Source organism: Cariama cristata, unplaced genomic scaffold, assembly GCF_000690535.1.
Source record: "Cariama cristata isolate BGI_N322 unplaced genomic scaffold, ASM69053v1 scaffold10149, whole genome shotgun sequence".
NCBI lineage: Eukaryota > Metazoa > Chordata > Aves > Cariamiformes > Cariamidae > Cariama > Cariama cristata.
This window is the reverse complement of record NW_009635283.1, coordinates 33,521-46,044: the sequence shown is the minus strand read 5'-3', so window position 1 is coordinate 46,044 and position 12,524 is coordinate 33,521. Positions and strand designations below refer to the sequence as shown.

Genomic DNA, 12,524 nt, shown 5'->3' with positions numbered 1-12,524 from the left:
GTGGTAGGGTTCTTGAGCCACACACAACCAAAAAAAAAAAAAAATCAGTAGTGATTAAAAAAAAAAAAGGCTTTGTAATAGACAGGACACTGCCAACCAGCTTTAAATTGAATTACACAGCCTGCTAATCTTTATGATGAAATAAAATTTCTTTGAACACTACACATTATACTAAAATCTGCAGTGCTTTTTCCCCCCAGCCCCAACCTCTCTCTGCTCAAAGCAACTCCTCCACCCTGAAACCATTGTTCTCTCTAAGCAGTGGAATGTGATGCTCTACTAACAGAAAGACTTCTTATTTTAATTAGATATTGTTAATATAGTGTGTGTGATGTGAAAATTTAGGAGAGGTATTTTCGCACTTTGTATTTTTGATGCAACATTAAATTTGTAAGTGACAAAATAAATCGATGGTGTACAAAGAATACATACTTTGACTGCTTTCCATTGAAATCATTCTCATATTATGATATGCGGCTGCAGCAGCAATACCGGAGGAAGAATCTGATGACAACATCTATAAAACTTTCTATTTGGGTGGCATTACTTGTTTCATGCCTGGTCAATACAACAACCATAAATCTCTGTTCTGTTTTAAACTGGATTTGTGGGAAAGGGGGAATTGAAAGGAAGAATTATTTTGGTTATTTTATAGATTCGTTTTGGTTACGGTTTGTTATTGAAACCTGATCATCCCCCCCTTTTAAGACAACAGCAGTCCAGGGAGGCAGATCCAAGAAATGACTGAGCAATTATTGTGATTGAAAGTCTTGTCCAAAAATTGTGCAATACTTTCCAGTGCTTACTGGTTCCTTTCTTTCATTGAAAATTACCAAATGAATACGTTAGGTTTAAACTTGTAAAGCGCCACTCGATCCAGAACGTTACTCTCTTTGAAAGCACATTTCACCTGAGCCAAGTTTTCTAATGGCTATCAAATAACACCTTAATGTTTGGTTTGACTGACCGCGGCAGGTAGTACACAACTTGTACAGAGAATTTTACACTGTATCTCTAGTAAGTTAGTGACTCAGTTTAAAAAAAACAACCCTCCAAGTTTCTATGTATGCCATTAACAGGTAGTAAAAATAGTTTCTTGTGAAATTTCTTTATGAAAAGTTGCCAGGAATAACAAGAGCAAAACAAGAAACAATTGCTCAGCTATGAGTAAGCTTGCACTGCTCCTCATGCACAAATTCCACTTTAGTCAGTGGAAATCATACTAACTCGACACTCATTTCTATACAATTTCTTCTATTTTACCTTTTAAGTTATACTTCTAGGGTTCTTTGTTCCACAAAGCACCTAGTATCGGACTCTGACTCAGAGCAGAGGATAAATATGAAGCAGCAGCTATAATAACCGTAACACAAAAGTAGAATTTCGCACTTTTTCCCCCCCACTTTTGTTTTCACATTTCACTGTACATTGCTATGTCAGGAAAACGTTACTCAGCTTATTACAAAAAATCCACATGGCTGTATTTTCCCACTATTTTATACATACAATAAAATATAACATTCAAATTATTTTTGTATTCCTCTGAAAAGAATAAAAATTAAAATTAGTATTAACATATCTAAAAAAAGTGTATGCAAACAAAAGCTAAGCACTGATGATTAATTTAGTCAAGCCATATGGGAATTTAAAACTAAGTACAAATGACAATTTAACCATGACATTAAACACAGTTCAAGTTAGAACAAAAAGCACAGGAAACATCCTTAAGTTAGTAAAACTTGGAAGAAGCTTTAAAAAACTTTATCATAAAGACAGAGTGAGATACATAACCCAGAGAACTAAATAAGTAAAAAAAAAAAACAAACCCACCAAGCCAAAAAAAACTTCAAGACTCTAGATTTCATCTTATAAATTTTTAGTTTTTTGTGGTTTTGGTTTTTGGGTGTTTTTTTGTTTTGTTTCGGTTTTTTAATGAAATTGCATCAACATGTTCCAAACTCATAATAGACAGCATCTATTAGCAATTAGAATTAAGCAAGCAGACACAATAAAAAGGAAAACTGTCTGTACAGGTTTGCCAGTGCACCTTCAGGTCTCCATTATTCTCCAGTTCAGAGCATCTCTGAAATATGCAGCCAAGGTGGCCTGCATCCTGTAAACCACATGGAACCCTTACTGGTACCAGAGGGACAGCAGAATGCCAGCACCGACAGAAGAGTCAACTGTCCAGCAGCCAAGCTCAGCCTCTTATTAAGGTAAGTCTATCCCATTCCAGTGTCTGAAGCCCAAAGAAGCTCCTCCCCAGAGCCACGCACAGAAGACATAGCTGTTTCCAAAATTAGACTAATAGATTTTCCACAGAGTTGCTTCCCTCTCTCCCAGAACAGCTGTGCAAACTCATACATACTTACAGGATTAAAGCTACCTCAGCAGTTTCTTTCACTTGCAATGAATGCAATTTTTTTTTCAAGTGCTAAGAGTTTTGTTCATCAAAACGGTATTTTATGTTTAGTCAATTATTCATTCTAGCTATAACAAGTAGAGCAATATAGGGATCAAAATACGCTCCAGATGGCAAAACCACAAATCAGAAATAAATCAATTTATAAAAATAGGAAGAGGTTTGTTTTTATTGCTGCAATTTTACTTTAAAATATTCGTAAGCTTCCTTCTGGTTCCAAATTAGTTCAGAATACCTTGAGCTAATATCCCTCTGAATCTGGAGAAATTTAGAGCTTACTGGTTTGTTTTTATAAAAAAGTGTCATGTCAGATGCCAAAATAATTCACATCAGAAATACACTTTTATGGAGCAAAGATTCTCAAGAACAAATACTTAGTCACAATGAAACCGTTTTCAGTGTGCATTAGCAAAAGAAACGCACTCACACAAAACCCTAAATGAAATATTCCCGGAGAGGAGATGAAGCCTAGATAAAATGAGGGAATAACTGAGCCAGACCAAAGAAACTGAGAAAAGATACAAGATGAATGTGACGCTGAATTTTTAAACAGTGATAAGAAAAGAGCTTGATCTTACTATTATACTATTTTGTTACAGTTCATTTTTTTCAGATTAAATTATACTATCTTCAAGATCAAACACTATTCTGGCAGATGTCTGGCTTACGGTTTCGAATATAATTTCAAGTTTCTACACTACTAATGCAGAAATCTAAGCATAGACTAGAGCCAAGTGTCTACCCACACCTCCGAGAGCAACACCACATTTCCAGTGCACTTCCCATTTTGTCATCTATTCCATGTAACAGCCAGCAATTCCAAACTGAAGTTGCTATTTTCAATAACTAAACAACCACAGAAAAATGAACTTTAAAAAAACTGACAATATGTTTCTGAGGACCACATCCATACATCCAGAGTGCAACAAGAAAACCTCCACGTTAAAACAGTACAACCATTCTTTTCTTCTCACTTTAAGCAACATGATGGAGGAAGTTCACCACAGAAAAAAGACTGAATTTTTATTTACGCTCTATCAACAATCTATGTTTATACTAAAGGCAAGCACATATTACAGGTAAAGAAATATCTGTTCCAGTACAAACCCATATGTATTTGGCCACTAAACCATTCACAAAGTTCCTCAAGTTATCCCACAGAAATTAAAAGAAACATGCATTCAAAACAAAAGCAAGACAGGAAAGAAAAAACATGAAACAGTGAAGTTGCTAAATCCCAGAATAACTCAGAAAAAACCTAGCCAAATTCTACTCTCAGCTCGACAGACATTAACCAGTCGTAATTTCACCTACTGGATTTATTCGTATCTACCACCACAGAATTTTGCCTAGCTCATCCAGTAATATGCCTTATATTAGAAATCTTGCATGGGGCGGGGGGGGGGGGGAGGGAGCACAAACAAAAAACCCTAACACAAATATGAACACACTAAGAGATAAGCACTAGACAAAAAAGAACAAAACTGGCTACTTAAGAAAAATTACTAAACCAGATGCAAATTATTCACACAAGCAAGGATATGCACAATCAGGCCCATACTAATTGAGTACAATAAACATATCGCCACTCATTAAAGATCTATCTGCCTGAATTTATCTCTGCTTTCTCTTCAGTTCTTATGAGTTATTCAATCACTTCCCAACATGTAGGAAAGGAAATATTGCACTATGAAGACAGAGCTATAATTAGATATTCCTGTATTTCATTTCACATATATGACTGAATGAGAATGGATGGGAAAAATATGAACAGTGATGATAATAGTATGTTGAAACACTCAGTAAGAAATATATTGGGCATAGAATAACATCTTAATTCTTCCTCAGCACATAATGCTGTGTTTACTGCAAGGTCAGTTAAGTTACTATAAGAGATTTTTAATGAAAACAATTATAAATTTAAAATAACTGTGTTTAAAGCATTTAACAGTCACTAAGGTCAAGTGATTACAGCAGTTACAAGACCCAAGGGACATGTTCACACCAAAACAAAGTGAATAAATTACCTCAGCCAGTGTATGTAATCACTAAGTGACCACAGAGGTTATTCGATGCATAAGCCCAGATGACTCTCATGCAAAACCAATAATGAAAATTTATCAGCCAAAAGGAAAAAAGCATAAGAACTAGTAAAAGTTGCAGGAAGGGCTGAGAGCTAGGAGGAGCAGGAAAGGGCATGGAGAGCATGTTCCGTGATTCAGCTGCGGAGACAGGGAAGAAGGATGAATGTTAATGACATGGATAGACAAGATGCTCAACATTTGGCTCAGATGAGATACTCAAAGAGCTGCAAAGGGATGCAAGACCCACAAAACAGAAAACTGCAGGGTTGACAGAAGTGCTCTCAGTCCTGTGTAACTGGCATGTGTAACACCCAGTGAAGTACAAGTGAGAATAATAATCTTCTAACTTTTCCCTTAGCTTTACTGCCAAGAAAATTATGGGTAGTTATTGTGTCTTAGTTATCCCATTATATAATCCTAGTGGAGATGAGGCCCTGTTTTTTTACCACGGAGTAGGTAAAATAAACCGCAGAATGAAGCCTAGCTTTGATCTCACTTCTCCCCCTCACGGTATAAATGATACAGAAGCCTTGTCTTCATTACTGTTTTACAACACGATTGCCAGCGGAGAAAGTGATGCAACAAAAGAAACGAAAACCCCTTTCTAGAAGGTCAACATTGTATTTGATGGGAGTTCTCAGTGCATTGCTCCGGAATAAGCTTCCTACCAACTATGATGAAAAAAGACACCTCCCACTATTCTGAAGAAAAAGGAATATCGCTTGTTCCTCCCTGCCACTGGTATGTATTATTTAAACTATTACATGTCATCACCTCACAACCCTGAAGGTATTAATCTTCAGAACACAGATAGTAAACAGTAAAATCTGATTACTCCCATTAAGCAGACAGAAGTCTGAAATAACAGTGGCAAAAGGGCATGCCTGACTTCATAGTGTTTTGATTCCAGATGAGAAGAGGACAATGCTGGAGCAAGTATTCACCAATGCAACATGATTCCACAGAGGAATCAATTTACTGCCTTACTTTATTCCAGAAAACTATTAACTGGTATTGTCATACATACGAAAATGTAAGTGGACTCTGTGCATGTTTGGGGGAAAAAAAAAAATTTTCTCTGCACCTGAAATATGAAAGCCTGAGGCCAAAGCCAGCATGTCCTCACACAGTCAAAGCTTCCAGTTTCAATGACACTGACTGCCAAAGAATGCAAAATCTGCTTTCTCAGGTAAATACCATATGGACTTCTACAAGAACTATATATATGCTAAGCAAGCCCCATGGTCAATTATTGAGGCTGGAACAAAACCTATTCAAAGGGTTATAACTCTTCTGCAGCAAATGTTAAACCAAGGATTTATGTGATAAAATAACATCATCGTGAAACACCTGTGAAATACAAGGAACGCCAAGTGGCTGCCAATACTGTAAGATTCCGCACACAAGGGTGAAAATACACTAGCAGCTTACTTGTTTTGGCTTTCTGCGATACTGAGTTAGCATTTTCAAATGCCAAGCACTGGCCATGGGCTCTGGCTGCATCAGAGCAATACTTCTGAAATGATTCAAAGAACTTTGGTAGTCAGACACCGCTCTTAGTAGTGCATTCAGGGTAGACTTTGGAGGTCTACGCTCTCCAGAAAGCAATTCCTTTTCTAGAGCTGCCTGGCATCTGTAACAACCGAGCCTGGTGGAACAGGAGTGCTGCCCAGCTTCTCTACAAGCACTGAAGCTCAGCAGGACCACACCGCCCACTCCCAGGGAAGCCTTGCAGCCTCCTACTGCCCTTACCTTGCTTCCTCCTCCTCCTTTGCAACACTGACGTTTACAGGTTATCACAAAGAACACTCAAAAGTTGAGGAAGATGGTTCCTACTGTGTCTCTTCCCTCAACCTATGTACATACCCACCCTTCTTCACCCAGTACTTCTCACCCCGCTTCTTACTTCCCAGTCCTGCGAATACGTTCCTAGAAAAAGGACAGTTTTGAGCCCATAAAATCTAGTACCGCTTTCTAGAAATAAGAATGATAAAACTAAATTACAGTAATATGGGAGTATCTGGAAGCCTTAATCCCACATGCACAGCAATAAAAAGAAGGAAAAACATTTTTCAAAATTGGGCTGTGGAAATCAAGAGGAGGTCAGTACAAAGATAAAAAGAACAGTATGGAGAAAATGCAAAAGAGGGTGAAAAGACAGAGAATGTGGATGCTCTTCTATTTAAAAATTCCTTTTGTAAATCCAAATGTTCTTTACTTCTCTCTTCAAGGGTCAGCCAAGGAACTCCAACTGAATAAAATGATGCTATTAAAGGCATGTAGAGATGTGGTCATTGTACAGCAGGCAAGAGAGTGCAGTGATGGACGTAAAGCCTTACGACAAAGCTATGCTTTCAAAGCTTTTTATATAATGTTGTAAATTCATTCTAACATTTCTTGAAGATCAGCTGCTCCAGTCACCTTCACTTCTGAGCATTTCTAGTGCATGTGGTGACATGGCAGGACACAGTCAGCCTACTAGTGGTATTTATAACAGGAGCATCCTGCACAAGTTCCCCTCCTTCATTTTGGTCTTCCACCGTTGTGATTTCCTTGCCTTCAACTGTAGCAACACTCTAGCAAGGCACCGCTATCAAATACAGAATATGAAAGGCGTTCTACTGAAGAGGCGTTGAGTCACTGCATTCAAAGTTAAAATGCCAGTACTCTAACTCAAAGGGGTAACCATGTGATTACCACCCCCAAAAATTTTTCCTCTTCCAAACAATATTATTGATTTTGCCATCCTATATTGTGGGAAGGATTTTCATCATTTCCAAATATGTTGTAGCTTTCATCATCGCTTTAAATTATGGTAAACCCAAAATACAGTGAGCAGTAGTTTTGGCCGTGGATATAAAACCCCACAGCGTCAACTAATGGGACACTGTATGCATTCATATGAGGTGCCATCACCCCCCTCAGCGCACTCATAAGGCTACACCGAATGACAGAATCTTTTCCCCCAAGATAATGCAGAAATACAGCAAAGTCTCTAAATTTGTCTTAATTAACAGAATCATACTGATGCTAGAAACAGCATATCACATGAGGACAAGTGAAGTAAAGGGGGGGGGAATTTTCAAGTGCTCTAATTCAATTAGGAGGCAGTGACTGACACTTGGACAGGAGAGGTTAATTGGGGTCACCAAAACGCAGTAATTCCTTACCTAACCAGTCATTAAACTTCTTAACCTCTGAGGGCAGTCCCAGTTCGGTGAAATCGCCCGTGTGGAGAAGGATGTCCCCATAAGGCATCTGGATGCCATCTGTTCTGGAGTGTGTGTCTGAGACGCAGACAAATCGCGTGTGGCCCGCTGGTTTTGGAGTGTCATATGGGATAGGGTCGACCCTAAAGCAGACACATAAAGATCTCGTAACAGTTACAAGGTTAAAACCCTCACATCTATTATTTCAGGTATCAACACAGATCTCTCTCTGCATAAGCGTGCATACACACACATACACACCCATTTACACACATCACGCTGAAAGAAACGATGCTGCAATGCAACACTGCCAAAAATCCAGAAGGGATCACAGTGCTTCTTAAATGCCTACCTGGTAAGGAAGAAAGATTAAAAAATACACAAGATGTAGCTACTTTCTGATACTAAAGTTAATTTAAGCATTGGAAAAAATGGATTTGAGAGACTTTCAATTCAGATATATTTTTTCCATCATCTCCCTTATACACGAACAGGTACACAGGCCATTAAATAACAGGTCTCACAGGTGGGCCGGCAACAGGCTCTCACTTGAGCTGAGCAGCTTAGCATCTGGTTCTGCTCAAGGGCACAGGCACTCCTACAGATTCCAGGAGGAACATTTGTTTACACACAATCAGGTACATTCAGGAGTGCTTTGATGAGGCCTGGAAATTGCAGAAATGAGTCTAATGACAACTTCTTACCCTCACACAAAATCCTGAGCTTATCTTCCCAATATCTATAAAGTCAGGAACTGATTTGGTACAGCATTAAGCAACCACAGTTAAAACATTTTTTTCTATAGTCAATGACTTTAAAAATGTAGTTCAACTGGTTATTTGCAACCTACATTTGTTAATTTGATCAGCCACTTTGATCATGGTTAGAGCTTAGCTTCAGCTAGAAATTTTGAGGTATTTAGAAGTTATGTCAGAATAATAGTCCACTTATGTCTCAAATCATCAGAGCAATGAAACCAAGCTCTAAGTATTTTAAAGCACCAAAATGACACTGTTCTGAGACTTATCAGGACAAACTGGCACAACAGACATTCAAAAACTCGTGCCTGAAAGTATAAAGAAAATTAAACAGGTTTTATTAGTTTTGCTCTCCACATTGAATGAAAAGAAAAACAAGTAACTAGCACACATCACTGTGAATGTTTTTCTTAAGTCCCCATAGTTATAATATGTATGATCACTAATAGAAAATACAGCACAAATCCTATGAAAATACAGACTTTTGAAGTACTCCTTTATTTACTGAACTGTATTTACTATTTTAGTAAACCAAATTAGTATTTAGTGTTCACTACACACTGAACTGATTGAAAACTTCCACCAGCGTCTTTAACTTCAGCTCCCTACATAGGTAACAAAGACCAAAAGCATCCTGCAGGGAGCAATTCAGCTCCCTACACTGGGGAGCTTATAGCGGTTCAAGAAATCAAACTCCATATGGATATGTACTGGACTTCAATGGAAAAACGTCCACGTGAATGCACTTACTAACAAGATTTTACTGAGTCTTTTATATTTGGTAGAATGTTTACTAACAGCTAAAATTTTTAGCATGGGCGGCAGGGGTGGAAAAGATATTATCTGTCAGACTCCATTTTCCTAGGTACCATAATTAAGTATTTCCAATCAAACTGTATTTACCATAACTGTGTCACATTTAGCTGCCATGGTCCACTGAATTAATTTGCAAAATTCAGGCACTACAAGATGACATTTACTTTAATACGGTCTTTACTTTAAAAACAGATTTTACTGCAGGTTGGACTGGATAGGAAGGGGCAGTCTGGTAGATAACTTTTTTTTTCAGTTTTGGTATTGCACCTCCCTCCTATTCCACCCAAAGCACCAGGTACAATTAGTTGAGCCATACAACTGGTTACCACTACAGAAAACCACTGCAAAAATCTGAACTCCGACAATCAATGGACTCTTCTTCTCTGCAAGGGTCAGAAATTAATAAGGTTATTATTACAGAGGAAAATTCATTTACCCATTTAAATCACACTGGCAAGCTGACCAGAACTGTAATTACAGGCCGTAGTGCTTTTGTATTTGGCATCTTCCTCCCAATTAGTGAAGGTAAGCCAAAACTTTTCTAATAGTATGTCACTCAGTAAACATGGGGGTCTCCAAATCAACATTTCCACACTTCCAAGTATATTTACTCCAGACAACACAAAAAAATGAACACCAGCTTTCATCACTACCACATACCTTGTTCAGATCATCTCTACTTGAGCTATGACCAGCACTGCCTGCCTCTGGGGAGTCCAATTTTGTTCTTACACAGCAGCTATGCTTTTGCTATTCTCTGCAGTTTGGTTCCAAACAAACCCTGTATTGCTTTAGGCAAGCCCTGTTACAGTATGACACCAAAAGCTGGTTTAAGATTTTTCTATTCAGGCAATGACTGACTTACAGAAAATGCTATAATCGAAATTCATTAAGTTCTTCACCCTTCTTTCTCCTTTTTACAAACACTATGATGTTGCCAAGTAACCTTTTTTCTACATCTCAGCTTAATTTCTTCTCTTATTCAGTAGTGCTTGCCTACTAAGTATTTGAAAGTGAGATACTGAGGGTCATTGTGTTCAGTCCATCAATTTATCTTACTCAAAATAGTCCTTCAATAGAAACTTAATAAAAGTGGTGTTATTGCCAGTCCTAAAGGCTCATGTTTTCTTTTCATCCACGGCTACAGTATGGCAAACAGTAATGCAAGATTTTTCTTTTTCACTACATCATGAGAAGACTGGCCTCTGAACTCGTGAGATCAGCTACCGCAGCAGGCTAGGTGCTACCCTTTCACAGCTTCTGGCAACACACGGCTTGCTAGCAGGCTTCCACCTGGGCTGTGAACCTCATCCATTCTTCTGGCGGTCTGCTCATCTCATGACCCAACATCTGGGGACTAGAGACTGGCATTTCTAAAAGCTCTGTAATACTTATGCATCTGACCCTTACTGCAATTCAACAGCAGATAAAATAATTATTTCAGCCCTGCCCACCACCAGTCTCTGCTGAATCAGAGCATATACCTAAGAAATTCAACATACTCTTAACCCTTTGTTCCAAACACAGTGCGTCCAGCAATTGTTGACGCTCTCCATCACCACCAACACGTTATTTTTTCAGTCTTCTTGAGCTGGCAGACTGAAACACTACAGATTATTTGATTGCTGCATTTGGAAAAGTAAGCTCATGGAAAGATGCAGTAAATCTTATTCTAGAACAATTTAAATGTTCATACATTAGGATTAATACAGCAATCAGGAAATGGAAAACTAACAGAATAGTCAAGTATCAAAACAAATGAGGACCTTTTTGCCCTAAGTTAGTAAATGATTTTGGGGATCTAACTTCCTTTACTGACAGATGTTAATAGGTACTTATCTATCCGAACATACCTTGCACCTTAGAAAATCAGGCACTTAAGTGTTTTTTCAAAAGTTTATGTAAGACCCAGCATGAAATCCTGTAAGGCAGTTGAGCAATGACTGCTTTCTAAGATCATGACAGTAATGTAAGAGCTGTCACATTTAATGCATTTATGACAACGCTTTAGGAATCAGAAGGGACAATGTAATCTTCATAGGACCTTGTTTATCAGATAATTACTTGGGCTTTACTAAACTGCCCTTACCGTCAGTTGTTCTCATTTAGCCTAAGAGTCCCTCAGGTACAAACCTCAAATTTACAGTTCCTCACACATTGCTGCAGCTGAATCAAACGACATCATCAACAAGGCTCCGATTTGGCTTGCCCAGCTAACACTAATCAGTATCTTCCTCCAGCCCCACGGTTACCATGGCACTTCCAAGACAGCGGGGCTGTGTGTGTAAGGATGCCGAGCGCTGCCCCTTGCCCTGCCGGCCGTGCACAGAGCAGCCCACGGCTCTCCTGGCTGGGCTGCACCTACGTGGAGCTGCACCCTGTCCTTCCTCGTCCATTGGACAGCAAATTTTGCCACGGCTTTACGCTTTAAAAGCAGAGATTAAGTTTATCAAGGCAATTTTGACAGCGAGGTAGGAGGGCTGAATTCAGAAACTCAGAGAGGAGGAAAACACTGGGCCTTTCACACGCACGGAGGGAAAGGACTTGATTTAGGACGTCACACTATGGAACAGACATTTTAGCTGTGTATTTCGGCCCAAGCTCACACTAATTACTCATTATGATGTCTTATAAATCAGCAGCGTTAGAAAGTACCTCCAGGATAGAAAGGGCACTGCAGCCCTCCAAGAGACATAGCTGCAGGCAGAACTACACTGGGACCCTGTTTTCAAAGAAAATTTAGAAAAGACACAAGCACCGTTTTTCTGAAAGAAATAAAAGTTTTGATTGCAAAGGGTAATTCTGTATGGGTGAGTTCGAATGCTGAAAACACAGGGCTCCGGCTGGGTTAGCCAGTCCCAGGGAACGCCTGAACTTACAGAGCTGAACCCGCAGCCTTTTCACTTCCCGGCTCTCTTGGGTTTTGAGATATGCAGACCCCAAATCCCCTCTCATAGAACAATTCCCAAGAAACCAATTCATCCATGAAGACGGAATAAAAATCTTAAACATTAAGCCATGAAGAATTTCCAGTTCCTAACATTGAATAAATCACTCAGATGAATGCAGCACCTATGCCGGACAAAACATTTACAGATGCTGAAAATCCTTCCCCCCACCCCAAACCCTGCAACTCAAACCAGCACTATTACTGCTTACACTCCGCTACTTTTTAAGCTGGTTCTGTTGGCTTTGCTAGAGGCTAACAAGCCAGCAGTCAGTGCTGAAGACCACG

The 12,524-nt window shown here is 39.0% G+C and overlaps 1 protein-coding gene across 1 annotated transcript in view; it reads right to left on the bottom strand.

Moving 5' to 3' along the window:
- MPPED2 (metallophosphoesterase domain containing 2) overlaps window positions 1–12,524 on the bottom strand; it is a gene marked incomplete at its 3' end in the record, with an annotated part of 100,543 nt that overhangs the window by 58,042 nt on the left and 29,977 nt on the right. The window contains exon 2 of the mRNA XM_009707476.1: window positions 7,677–7,858. Within this exon, the coding sequence (XP_009705778.1) occupies window positions 7,677–7,858 (182 nt within the window). The remainder of the gene's footprint in view (window positions 1–7,676; window positions 7,859–12,524) is intronic.